The sequence below is a fragment of the Aedes aegypti genome, chromosome 3 (genome assembly GCF_002204515.2).
Source record: "Aedes aegypti strain LVP_AGWG chromosome 3, AaegL5.0 Primary Assembly, whole genome shotgun sequence".
NCBI classification, from domain to species: Eukaryota; Metazoa; Arthropoda; class Insecta; order Diptera; family Culicidae; genus Aedes; species Aedes aegypti.
Window position 1 is genome coordinate 223,924,248 of NC_035109.1, and position 15,050 is coordinate 223,939,297.

Genomic DNA, 15,050 nt, shown 5'->3' on the forward strand with positions numbered 1-15,050 from the left:
TCGAAAAAATTTCGAATCTTAGGAAACTAAACGGCAGGTCACTGAGCAATATAGGATTTTTGCTCCATTCAAATATATCATATGATATTCCGATATATCGATATTTTAAATCAATATATCGGTGGTATCGGTACTTTGATTCGATAGTTGTATCGAATCAAATATCGATACTTTGCAATATCGGAACGTCCCTCACACTCATAATTCGATCTAGAATACAATGAGTGGTGTTGGACAAAAACGATTTTTCGAGCCTCCCTAATGGACAGTGTATCAAAATAGCAGAAATCAGAATTGATGGCGCTCTTGACTTAGTCAATAAGGCATTTCACGGCAAAATTCTCTCTCTTTCGCTCTTCAACAAAACTTGAAAACAATGGTGCCAGTACCTGTCAACTTTGACAGGTACTGGCACCGTTGTTTTTAGATTTCGTGAAGGAGGGAAAGAGAGCGATTTTATGATGACGTCACCGTGCAATGGGCAATATATCATCTAGGGTAGATATACCAATAGTGGAGACCTAAATTCAAGAAACGCAATTAACGTACATGTTAAAGTTGTAACGGGAAGTAACGACCATTGACTTAATGAGAAAAATGATTTCATCGCAGTAACCCACGGCATGTCAGTGAAAAATAATATCTCCACTAATGGTACACTGTTCCTTTAGTTGCGGTACATTTTTAATTTGTGTTCCTATAGTTGTGGAATCCGTTATTTTCTTATGGAATCCTTCACTATAGGAACACTTTACTGCAACTATTGGTACAAGTAAGAAAAGTTTTAGCAATTTTAGTGATATTTCATCAGTTTTAAAGCAATTTGAACGCTCTTTTCAACTATTCCATGTAACAACAAGCCAATACGTCGATTGGCGGTGTCGGTTATGTGACTAATGTAATAAAACACTTACCCTAGTCCGCTCTGTCTGAACACCGATTATTTAATGTTTAGCGGCTGTTGCAGTTCATAACGTCTATTATCCATCGGTTAATTGGTTAAACACTGTCGACCAAATATTTCTTAAATCTACACGTTATAGTGTTCAGAATCTTCTATTGTGCCATCTATTTGGACTTACTAGATTGTATGTAATAAAGATTTCAAATTTGGAAAATAAAAGAAGATGGATACCCACTCATTGAAAATGGATATCTTCTTAAAGTTACTTTACCCTACGGTGTGGGGCAGCATAAAAGTAACAGCGTCGCAAGACATCGCATGGCTATATCCTTATGCTGCTGCTGTCGGAGGACGTCATCCATGGCTAAAACAAAACGAGACGAAAGGACAACGACGACGACAACGATGCCGACGAAAGCAACGAGCGTCGCCGATGATGAAAATGCCCTGCGATGATGAATTGTAGAGGAAATAAAAGGAACTGATCTTGTGAAGCAGTAAGCACTTCTTGTTGGTGACCCCGAGGATACGGTTGACACACCTAGAGCCCGATATACAAACAGGAACAAGTGATCTTCTGGGGGCTGTGAAGATTAACATTCACCTGCTTGGCAAAACGATTTCAAAGTGAGGTGCTGTGTCGAAGAGAAAAAGAAAAGTATTTGAACATTCAACGGAAGCAACCGAGTTGTGAATAATTTGAACGAACGGATGCTAGAAGAAAGCGAGTCGGGAGAATTTGAATCCGGTTCCGCACTTTCCCATGTGCATTATCACATGAGTGTTGAAAAGTGAAGGATTGCATACAATTTCAACGAGCAAGTGCGCTTCGGCTATTGTTTGTCCTGTTTCCTATTCAAATACTTGCAATTTCTGCTCCAAACAAAAGCCACGACGAGGCGTTTAGCATTTTTCCTCCCTTGCTAGTTTAACAATATCCCACTGCTCCTTACAAAAAGGTCAACACAAGTACATGTCAGAATCACTTAAATCTTCTCGGTAGTCCCATTCTAAATACAAGTGCTTGCATAGTGGTAGAAAAGCAGGACGGAAAAGGGAAATCCCTGGGCAGCACGTCACAAGTGAATGAATTTATGACGCAAAGGGTCTATGAATAAATTTGTAACTCCACGAGATTTGCCGTAATCGGGGTGCTCGGCTATCTGTGCAACTGGTTGCAAGTGAAACCGTCGGTTTAGCCGCCGCTCCGTGGACAGTGAGCAAACAAGAGATAGAAAAAATAAACGGGTAGTGCGGGCGGAAAAGCAATAAATTTCTCACCAAAAACAAAGTGCATCGTGATAAACCTCTGACGAATTTAGTAATCTACTAGCAGAGAAATGGAGGTGAGTGGAAAAGTGATTTATAGTTTTTTTTTGGGGATGCTGTGTAGTTTGTAATTCGCAGAATTCAATACTTAATACATGGTAGCTGAGGTGAGAATAACATATCACGGCGCCCCTAAAAGACCGAAGCACACAATAGAGTAATGAGTAATAGAGAAACATTGTTTTTGAATATCACTCAAACGTTAAATAATTTGAAAATTTATGTACATATTTTTCAATCTATATAAATAAAAATGGAATCGTGTTTGTATGTCACGAAATGGCTTACGAACGGGTCAACGGATTTGAATGATTCTTTCTCAGTTTCGTTCGTCAAGGGTTCCGACGTGTTTGTGTGTATAAAAATCCCAGGATATTCACCGGGAAAGTCGAAAAAACGAACGCCAACGAAACTGTCATTTTATATGGGACGATCAAAAGCGTTTTTCAACAGCCTACTTGATGGCACGACGAAGTTTGCCGGGACCACTAGTGTATGATACAATTCTTTAATTTGAGATTTTCTTAATTTCGTTATTAGTATCATTTGAAACATTATCATCATAATTTGGAAAAACTAAATTGAGCTCTTATAAACATTTTGTTAGTACCATAGTTCATTTCAATTGCTGTTGCAGTTCAGAATTTGTACATGTGAGTTGATTTCACCTGCTTATAAGAGAAACAAAAACGTTTTCAATTTACTACACTAACTTAACCTAGATATACTATACTTTATTCGTCACAATTAAAGATTGTAACGATTTTTGTCAAAAATTATTAATAATTGTATTTAACATTTGTTCCAATGTTTCAACATTGGATATTACATGTAACTCATTAGTACTATACCAGGGAGGGAGCTTCAGAATCATTTTGAAATTTCTATTTTGAATCCTCTGCAGAACTTTCTTCCTGGTATTACAACAGCTAGTTCATATTGGTACAGCATACACATTTGCTTGAGGATCAAAAGCTTGTTCTTGAGACAAAGTTCCGATTTTCTGATAATAAATGGATACAGACATTTTATATATTTATTACTTTTGGCTCGAATGCCCTCAATGTGATCGTTCTCTTGATTGAGAATGCTTTCGAAATCCTGAGTAATTAACCCATATCCGCCCAAGCGTCCTTATATTAGGACAGAAGCTCCGAACGCCCAGCGTCCTATAAATAGGATAGTACTTGTCTGCAAAATTGATTACAGGACTTACACTTGCTAAATGTTTTCATTCGGATTTCTGCTGAGTGAGTGACGCATTTAGAAGCAACATGTGAAATAACTTTTCGGCGTATAAATATTTGTTTCACTTATATCTCAGTCCAGCGATGAGACACAAGATTGGTGGTGTGAAAGCGTTGTGTTTGGATGAGGATCTAATTCTTTCGAAAGAGGTGCGCTTTGCGAAAGAGGACCACGTGATTATTGAGCTGAAATCGAATTCAGGTTAACTTCTGTGTCCATGAGTCCTCTCGTGGCGTAGGGGTAACGCGCCCTATCTAGTAAACAGGGAGTCGTAAGTTCGATTCTCACCGATAAGACGTGAAATTTTTTTCGCAAATTTCACATCAATTTGTCCATTTAATCCAATTCCAAAATATATGTAATGTTTAGTTTTTCGGTAGTTGTTAAATTTCCACTCGGTTGGTTTGCCGTAAACCACGAATCATAATTAATCAAACAAGATCTGTTCACCAAAAATATTATTAGTTTGGGAAAAAACTCACAAGATGGCGCTAGTGGGTAAACATTTTAATTGCTTTTATATCAGTCCAGTTATGAGATACATATTTGGGGGCTTTGATAAAGTTGAACATTTAAATGATACATGTTTACCCAAAACCATAATAGTTTGGAAAACACTCACAAGATGGAGATGTTCGCCAATTATTCAATTCGATTTTATTTCCGTCCAGCGATTAGACACCAAGATTATATATACAAAGTAAATCAGCTATTTGCTTAAAAAATATATTAGTTTGGAAATCACTCACCAGATAGCACTTGTGGGCAAACATTTTATTCGGTCATAATAGTTCGGAAAATACTCCCAAGGTGGAGCAAGTAGGCAAATATATTATTTGCTTTTATCTCAGTCCAGTGATTTAATGCAAAGTTGTTTTTTTTTTCTATCTTTATTAACGAGATTTTTAGCCCTGGGCTAGTTCATCTCGGGACCAACGGCTTTACTTCCCTTCCGAAGGAAGTCGTCACTGAAATTTTTTAGTGACTATCTCGGGGATGGGATTCGATCCCAGGTCCTCGGCGTGAGAGGCGTGTGTTCTAACCACTACACCAGGTCCGTCCCCATGCAATGCAAAGTTGGTGTCTTCGGAAAGTTGATCAACTAAATAAGTCCTATTCGCTTAAAAACTTCTTAGGAAAAAAAAATCACTACCAACATAGCGCTAGTGGACAAATATTTCACTCGTATATACTTCAATGAATAGATACAAAGTGGGTGTCTTCGATAAAGTTGATCATATAAATATTGGAATCAGCTTCCAACTGATGTTAAATCCTGTACCAATATTGACGAATTATAACAATGTTATAGTTCCATCATAGTAGCAGGAATTAAGTAGTTTTCCAAGTAGTTAAATAGTATTAGATCGATCTAGTATCTGAGTATTCCGATGGCAAAAATTTGAAAGGTTGAATCTTACAACAAGTATTCGCCAAAAAATGAGATCAATTCATCTGTAACCTTAGTATTTTGGAAGTCACCAAAATGGCAATAGAGGGCAAGTATTGTATTCGCTTATATCTCAGCCAATTGATTGAATCGAAAGTGGGTGTTAAGCATAAGCATAAGCATTGAAGACAAAACAATTGGTAGTTGCTACTCCGTGATTGACCAGAGTAATCGAAGTTGCACGAATGACCGAAAGATGTAGCTTGGGAGTAGCTTTCCATCTTAAAGGCTAGTTTGCTACTGACAAGAAAAAAAATCGCCTATCTCGATGTGTGGAAAATCTCTTCCCAGAAATGGTCCAAAAAATCACATTTTTCCGATCGCAGTACGCAGTTGAAAAAAAATGTCATTTTAAAGCGGGCACTATGTAGAAATTTTTTTGACTCATTCAGTCAAGGAATTTCTTTACTTTTCTTGAGTGAAACAACATACAGTCGACTCTCCACATCTCGATGTTCTACATCTCGATATCTCTCCCTATGTCGATGATTTCATAAGTCCCTTCAGTCTGCATACATTTTCACTCTCCATATCTCGATATCCTCCTTATCTCGATATCTCTATATCTCGATGTGTTTCTATTAATTTTTCGTTCTCAATTTTCTCTTCGTATGTCGATATGACCAATATCGTAGGTTACTAGACCAAAGTTTTGGGATTCAAAACAAATTAAGAGCGCAAAATGACGTTTGTTTGTGTATTACTTTCTTGGCAACGGAGTGTTTTTCAGTCTAGTATTCATCAAAAATTTGTTCTTTGTCTCGATCTCTCCCTATCTCGATGGTCCCTTCGATATCGAGATGTGGAGAGGCAACTGTACTTAGCTTAATGTACACTTTTGATAACTTCAAACTTAGTAACTTCAAAGTAATGCGATTCATGCAATCTCTGTTCAAAAAATCATCTATCAGTATGCTAAAGACAATGTAAACATACGATAAGTCGACATTCAAAGCGTCGAACCATGCAAAGGTTAAGAAAAAACTACTAATTGAACTTCAACACTTCACTTCACTTTTGCAGAAGAAAAAATTAAACACTGTCAAACGGGGCTACTTTGGACACTCGCGTTCATGATTTATTAGCTGCATAAATATTAATCTGAGCCATTTTGTGTCTTCAGTACTTTTATAATCCAATATATGCTCTACAACCAGGCATGAACATTTTTGGGATTACCACCGCTAGCTTTCACTAACGGGTCCAACGAAAAATCGATAGCACGGGTCCAAACAAGGATAGTAAAGGGATCGATATCAATATCAGTAGAAAAATAGTACTGAAAAGTACCGTAAGAACGCCATTCACCGCTCATTGAATTATTTTGAAAAATCTGAACAAATTTTCACAATAAAAGTCATCAACATGTATTAGTATACCAGAATGGATTGTATCAGAATGAAATGCATATGATTTGATATTATATACCGTTTTGACTCATATTCCGAACACTTAAGGCCAACAGAAACTTAAAATGCATCTGATTGGCAAAAATTAGCTGATGTTTGTGTAAATTTTAATTTTTTTCACAAAGCCTAACTGTTAGCTGTTGGATGTACCGATAATAATGTTGATTTAAATAGTTTTAGTATTGTTTTAACACAAAAGAATGGAACAACATTTTGATTCAAATGCCGAACAATTGTGTGTTAATGTGTTAATTCTGTCTCATATTCCAAACACCTTGATTCAAATTCCGAACAGCACGAATAAATCGTAGTCAAATGAATAATTTCGCAAATAAATTTATCTGAGCTTGTTCTACTGGTCTTAAACTAGAGAATCATCACTACTCCGGCGGTAAAAATTATATTGGAGACGGTTAAATTGAATTGCAATTGACTGCCATTTCCTTGATATTTGGTGACATATTTCAGCGAAACATTTCAACCAGATCGCCATACAAAAACCGAGTGTTCGGAATATGAGTCTGTTTGGAATTTGAGGCAAAACGGTACTATTTATAAACAATAATTTTAAGCTGTTTAAAGCGGTAAACATGAGTGTCGATGGGCCAAACATTTATGACTGGATTACACCGCTTTTTCTTCGCAAAGCGCGAACCGGACACGTCTGATCCCTATTGCATCGACACAATCAAAAGACCTAACACTTATCCGTAGGAAAACCCTTTGCGGATAATAGATGAAATCTCGAATGGGTTCCAAATTGCTGGCTAGATTATTGTTCAATTTCTGATGAAGTACTTAACATATTCTATGCAATTTTTTTATGCTGTTGCAAAGGTCAGTAAGCTATACACGGTGTCTTTGTGGAGTAACTTTATTACAAAAAAATAGGTAAGTCTGAAATTTCGAACTAAAAACAATTAGACTTTGCTCTTTCATTTGCGACCAAAATCAAAATAATCGGTCGGGGGGTCCAGAACATTTTTTTTTATGTTGTGTGAAGTATTCATGGATATGTGTTTTTGTACCGACACACATTGCGTTGAACATAGATACGGGACAAACTGCAAGATCAAACCATTTGAACAGCTTGGCTTGGAAGGTAAAGTTGTTCTTGCTCAAAAGAGCTGTAATAAGCATATATGACATATGATATACTCATAATTGCAAAACTGTCTCAAACGTCATTTTAGTTCTTGTCCACGAAAAACCTTGAAAATCGTACTTAAATTGGTCATAATGATGTATGAAGTTATAAGGAAATATTTTTAATAGGTGAAGATGCATCGATATCAAACCTCGAATTTTCAAGAGCTTGTTTGTAGATTTGTATCTTGAGAACCTGACAACATTTTGCGTTGAACATTTTATTTATTAGTCGCCACCAGCGAGTGACCAGTGAGTTACCGGTTGTCTGCTTCTCTAGACTTGTGCTTTTGAAAATTCGAAGTTTGGCTTCTATGTCTATTCACCCATAAAACCATTGATAACCGAGTGTGTAGCTCGTTGTTATTAAGCAGATAAACGGACCAAAATAAAAACTGTCACCGCTGGGAGACAGAGGAGGATCTTCTCTTCGTCGTAGCATTTTGAAATAAAGTGTAAATCTATTCGTTTGCTCAGTAATAACAAGCTATGGCTTTTAGGACGAGATCATAAGTTATGCGAGATTTCTCTTTTTACTCAGATACAAAAGTGACTTATCCGCCTTTCAAACAACACAATTTCAGTTATTCGAATTAACTAGTAGAGGGCTTCGCATGTGATTATAAGGCATGTAATATACTTGCCCCATGGTGCTGAAAAATACGCTAATTTGGATGGTATTTGAGAAGTTTCAAATCTTATATTCTTTATGTTATTTTCTTAATGGCACAGTGCTTATGAAAAGATTAGAAACTAACATCATGAGGCCAAAATGGGTTTGGGATTTTTGTACTTGTTTGCAGTACTATAACCCCATATTAACCCCTCTACCGGCAGCTTCATTTATTCAAAATATTCAAATCACGATAACTATTTTGTTTCTCAATATTTTTGAAAAAATTTCCACAACTTCTCAAAAAACTCTCTTTTTTTCAGAATCTGTATCGGTTTTGAGCATTGGTCATCTATATTCGGAGATATTCCAAAATTCCTTGGGGGACCGACGCATAGCCATAACTCTCGTAAATATCTCTGGCTACAGATTTTTTCTCATATTCGGTTATTCGCTTTTCAAAACTTAACTTTGATGAAAGTCTATTGTAAAGAAATTAAACAAATCGGTGTAACTGTTTTTGAGCAATGAGCTTTTATGTTTTTGGTACCACTCTAGCCGTTACGAGATCTTGAAAACTTCTTACAACATCATATTGAAATTTTATATGGGAAGTGTCGGTCCCCCAAGGAACACCGAAATATTTTTAAAACCAGTTGACCAATGGTCAATACCGACATAGATTCCAAAAGTAGAACCGTTTTTTGAAAAGTTGTGAAAAATGGTGGAAAAATATAGAGAAACAAAAAAGTTATCGCGATTTAAATACATTTTTGTGGTGAAAAAATGAAGCTGCCGATAGAGGGGTTAAGCTAAATAATAGCAAACAAACTCATGAATATCTCTTCTGCTATCTGTCGAATTGAATTTCTCACTTCAGCAAATTTCTTTATTATGGTTTGAATAATGAGCTTTTACAATGGAATAATAAGTTTGTACTGACATTACAGTACAAGCGTGTTTGGAACATACCTCAAAATTTCTTCATAGTAATTTCCATATAAACCTACATTGTCTTTGGGCCACCTTAAAACACCACCTAGAAAGCTGCGAATTTCACAGAACACTATTTTTATAGTAAAGATAATAAGGAATATATGTGAGATTGAATTCTCAAACATTTTTTAATTTTGAACCGCCCTAATGTACATAAACAAATAGATAGGCAAATTCAAACATATGTGCAAGTCCCTCGAAATCAAACAAAAAAAAATTACTCTGGACCCCCCGACCGATTATTTTGGTTTTAGCAGCAAATGAACGCGAGAAACCTAAACTTTATTGTGGAGAAGTTTCAGACTTACCTATTTTTTGTAATAAACTTGTTCTACGAAACACACCGTGTAAAGGGTTATCATTAAGGTGAAGATGAATCGAAGCCAAAGTTAAAATTTTCAAGAGCACGGATCTGAAGAACCAAACATCCTTTTAAGCTGAAAACTTAATCGATTGATCACTAGCTTGTGGTGACCAATCGATTAGATTTTCAGCTCAAACGGATGTTTGGTTCTTCAGATCCGTGCTTTTGAAAATTTGAACTTTGGCTTCGATTCATCTTCACCTTAATCATAAAACTGTTTCTACGTTGTTTTCATGTGGAGTTCCATTCCTTTTAAGTTTTATTGATTGAGAACCCTGAGTAATTATAAGAATCTCTTTGATGAAATTGAAAAATTCCTCGAAGTTTACAACAGATTCTTGGTAACATTCTAGCCAACACCTTTTTAGGATTCTTGTTGGATTTCTGATGATGTTCGAAACATAGTTCTGGTGGATTCCTTGCTAGTTTCTTTCTCAGCTTTCTGCTGAGTTTTAACAAGTTGCACAATGCATTCATGGCGTACTCATGAAGACCTGCATGATAAATCTTCCAAAAATCGTGGAAAACATCTGTTCAGAAAGATCTTGCCTGTGACTGCATCAGTGAAGAGAAGCCACATCAGTTTGTATGCTTATTATTTTTTTGAATACTTTTCAGAATTTTCATTATGCTCACCCCGTGTTCTTGTTTTGTGCATATAACGGAAAAGTTTCAAAATAGTTTTCGGCGGAACCTGTTCCTTGTGCTCTAGAGTGGCCAGATCTGTTGGTAGCGAGGACATTCTTCATTTATTGACATATTTTTTTCCTTCAAATAACGGAAATGTCATAACATAGGCCTTCCTGGAACCTGCGCGTGATGCTCAGGAGTGGCAACACAGGGTCTATTCCTCATTTATTGAATTATTGCCAGAAGCTCTGGAGTGGTATTTTATTACCATGTTATTTTTCATTTATTAACAAGTTCTTTAAAATTCATGGAGATTGAGATGTAGCACGGTATATTTTGGACATACAACGGAAATGTCCCCGAAGAGGCCCTCGTGGAACCTGTGCCTGGAGATCAGAAGTGGCCACATCTGTAGGTACCGAGTTTTTTCATCTTTTATTGACAAGTTCTCTCGAATTCAAGAAGATGAAGACGTCACACGGTATGTTTCTGACATGAAACGGACATGTCACCTAAGAGGCCCTGGTGGAACCGGCTACGATGTTCCGGAACGGTCCATTTATTCAAATTATGTTGAAATGGTGACAATCGATCATTATCCCAAGTTTTACATAAAAACTTCAGTGTCGTAACTGCAATCAATGAAAAAATGATCACTTTTCTAGAATTTGGCACCCTTGTGACCCCAGTACAACCCGGAATATTTCCGGCATGGTTTCGAATGCAGGATTTTCCATTTATGACAAATGACTGAAACCTTTTTAACACTTCAGTCGTCGCGCTATTGTATTTTGTACAACACTGGTGAAAAAACCTCGCTTTTCGATCACAACAGAAGCGTGGTGGGTCTGATGGTGGTCAACCACGCGACGACTGGAAGGTTGAAGTAAACTGAGGGTGGTTTCAAAAAAATCAAATAGAGATTGGCAAAATGGCAGCTATTTGAAAATGCCTTGTCGGAGGTCGGTAACGTAAAGGTTAAACGCGTTCAGACGCGGAGATGTTGAGTTTGGAAAGCAAACACAGCAAAGAAACACAAATATAATCTAAAGCAGTTGAAAAGTGGAAATTTTACTCCAGTGTACAGTCTGTCATCAAAGTGTGAATATTAATTAATTGCCAATAAAAAGCCAATCACGTTCTAAAGTCCGCAACCGCTTGAAGTTGTCTCATCGAATGCCCGTTATGCATAACAATTCCGGTTCATTTTCCCGTTGTAGAACACAAAAAAAGAAACTCATTCATCAGCATCGTCACCCGAACTGAACTTGGTCAAAGAACAAATTATTATGCAACAGATTTTTCTTTCATTCGGCTTCTTTCTCATTTTTAGCTTTCGCAATTTTTCATCGAGGCTAGGCTACAGCTCTACATAGAATGCAACAAGCAAAATTGCCAGATATTAATTACTCGTCGCCGTTGGTAATGCCGACATAGTCGTCATTCACAGTCAGTCAATCCATCCGACATCGACGTTGATGTGGATGGAGACAAAGAAGCAACAGGAAACCCCAGAACGGTAAATCATCGCCATTAGCTCTTCTACCGGTTGCGATTGTGCATTTGTGACAAACATTGGCGGGGTCTGGATAATAGAGCAATGCATTCGTTTTTATCTTTCTCTTTGAATAAGATGAGGCTGAAAGGGTGCAATTTCTCTCCAAAAACATCAGGGATCAGGTACTGGAAGGCCAGCTCCAAAGGCACGTTCTTTGCCAATTGGGAGATTTGTGTCATATCTTAGCCTATTCCATCATCTGCCCGATTGGGAAGGAAAGGAAAAGGGAACAATGGGAGGAAATAAGAGTGGGCTCCCAAAATAACCCAAAGTTATCCGTGAAATCGTACACTTCAGGTTAATTATCAGAACTCCAAATCTGATCCAATTTCCTGTAAGAGGTGGAAGTCCTTGTGACTTACCTGTGGAGATGAAATTCACATCTGACTTACCTGAGTTACCTCAGGGATGTCAAAAATATTTGTTTGTGGATGACACAGGCCTCTCCACTACAAAACGAAGCCTGCGTGTCATCTGTAGTAGATTGCAAAAAAAAAACATTGAATATTTTTTCTTCTTACTTGAAAAAAATTGGAGCGGCGTTGTACGAAAGGTATATTTCAAACTCACTTATGACCAGTTGTGTTACTTGGGATCAGAATGATCGGCATTGTACTCACTGAATTTCATGCATGTGTTCATTTTGCCCTGATACCTTTTTATCAGCCTTGTTTTTGACCTAATTTCCTATCTCGTTTTTATTAAATTTGTTGTCACCGTGAATGAATGCAGCACATCGAACTAATATCAAGCTTGGAAACTAGCAGAGGGTAACTGGTATTGTCGTTTAATAGTCATAAACTAAGCATTTGCTGGATATGCCCATGATGCCCCTAATACCCCTTCATTCCATTTGTCGTAGCAGTTCATAATTTTTAGAGGTGAGAAACGAGGTGAGAAAAACGCTTTTAAATTACTTAACTTAACTTAATCTAAATATATAACATATTAATCGTGGCAATAGAAGATTGCAACGATGTTTGTCTAAAAGTATCAATAATTCCATTCGACATTTGTACCAATGTTTCAACATTGGATATTCCAAGTAACTCATTGGTGCTATACCAGGGAGAAACATTCAGAATCATGTTCAAAATTTTATGTTGAATCCTTTGCAGAGCTTTCTTCCTACTATTACAACAGCTAGTCCATATTGGTACAGCATACAACATGGCCGGCCTGAAAATTCGTTTGAAGACCAAAAGCTTGTTCTTAATCTACTTTTGAATTCCTTCGTAAATGTTTTTAAAATACTTCTAAAGTTTGACATCAATATTGATAATTACTGAATCTGTACTGTTCAATTCCTGTCTCTCGTATCATTGGGAAATGTTAAGCCAAAATAAATTGGATACGTTCGAGCATACCTATCTTATTTCTGCATACCTCATCTAATCAGCATATTTTCCTTCCTCATCTATGGGCTCATGATAAATTTCATAAAACCAATGTTTCTACTATATTGTTTGATTATTGTTTCTCCCCTCATTGAAATCAGTGGAACGGATAAAATCCCCAATGGTCTGACTCGGCAATACAGTTCGCTATTATACTCCCTATCACTCTCATATGATTCATTCAAAACGACCGAACGTAAATCGATGACAACTAATCGAACTCTTGGTTGTTTGGGTACACATGTATTTCCCATAATATATACACTGTGGAAGGTGTTTCAACTTCCATCGAATGACTCCTTTCTATATAGCTAAGAACTGAAAACAAACTCGCTTGAATAGTGGAAACACTTTACCAGCATGTTGAATACAACATATTTATTTGAAGAAGGTTCCATGAAAACCTTGCCAGCTCCTACGGGATTGTCTTTAATGCTATTAAGCAAAATGGATTGGTGCAAATTTCGACACGTTCTCGACATTTTTGTTTAATTTATGCTTCAGTGTTACGCAGAACAAGTTATTTTACTAGATTGAATGATTAGATAATGAATGAACTTAAAAGTGGTGCTAAAGCTGAAATATACTCAGTGCCGTAGCATGCGGTTGGCCAGGTTGGCACCCGCCAAGGGCGCCAGCCTTCAGAGGGTGCCAAAACGCGTGACGCACTTGGTAAATATTTTGGATACACATATGAAAGTGCCGTTTTAAATAAACCTTCTACATTGATATGATATGTTGAAACAATTTCTTAATAGATTTTTACAAAATATGTTGAAAATGTTTGATAGAAATCCTTATACTTATTATTGAAGAACATTATAGTTTATTTTAAAAAGTTCTCAATAGCATTATTTATAAATCATACACATGGTACTTGTGGTAGAGTTTCATAGAATTATTGGCTGCATTCACACGCAACTCGGGACATAATTCTCAAGGAAAACTTGGATATTTTCAATAATCCATAGTTTAAAAGAATATTAGGCGGTTTTTGAACGGATTTTTTAGCAAAATTCACGAAATCTTGGGTTGAATTTCAAAAGCAATACAATTGGTTACTATCCATTGCATGTTACAAATTCTTCTTGTTTTAAGTAGAAGGTTAAACATTAAAAAAGGTTTGATTGGTTAGTGAGAGGATTTTCTATTTAATTCAATCCTGCTGTTTTATTTAAGCTTCTAATATCCTTATATCCCTAAACCCTGGTAAAATTTCCTTAGAAATCATATTTTTGGGTATATCCTACAAAAATACTACTATTTTTCTTTACAAATTCTTTAAGCTAAAGTGACAAACATTCTTCAAATTATTATGATACAAGGTAAACATAAAAAGAATACCTTATTGAAGGAATTAGTTAAGAAAATCTTCAAAGATTTTCTGCAACTGCGCCACAATTTTTAAATCAACAAAATGTGGCTAATCTATTTGATTGAAGAAATCAACTGGAAATTTATTTTAAAACATTGTATAAGATATCTAGAAAAAATAAAAATGAATAGTTTAGCGCGTAGCACTTTTTTCTATTTAAGAAAATACATTTTACTGAAATTTTAACAATGACTTGATTATCAAATCCAGTAGTTTCTGCGAGCGTATCCAAAACACAAATTTTATTGATAATTTATTTGAAACGTCTTCAGTAGACTGGACCTTAATCAAACAAGTTATAAAACTCAACGAGGCACCCTCTAGTTATGTGCCTAAGGATAAGAAAAAAGCTCTTTCAAAATTTCAACTCAATTGGATGCTCCACCAATTGGCGCATTCATTTCGAAGTTTGTATGGAATACTCGTTTCAAATATATTGAAAATTGACCATATGTCACTGTTTCGTTCTAGTGTATCGCTTTCATTTGAGCCCAGAATGACAAATTCACTAGTTGCTACCCCAATGAACATAGTTGCAGAAGGTTGAATCTGTATTTAAACTAATTTCCATTAACCTTTCAGTAGTTGAAAGTTACGCTTAGATCAGCACTCCCGTACAATCACAAATATG

At 36.3% G+C, this 15,050-nt stretch overlaps 1 protein-coding gene across 1 annotated transcript in view; it reads left to right on the forward strand.

Annotated features, from left to right (window-relative positions):
• Positions 1-1,385: 1,385 nt before the first annotated feature.
• LOC5572123 (allatotropin) overlaps positions 1,386-15,050 on the forward strand; it is a 116,729-nt gene continuing 103,064 nt past the window's right edge. Inside the window, 1 exon segment of the mRNA XM_001660152.2 lies at positions 1,386-2,250. Within this exon segment, the coding sequence (XP_001660202.1) occupies positions 2,245-2,250 (6 nt within the window). The 5' untranslated portion in view covers positions 1,386-2,244.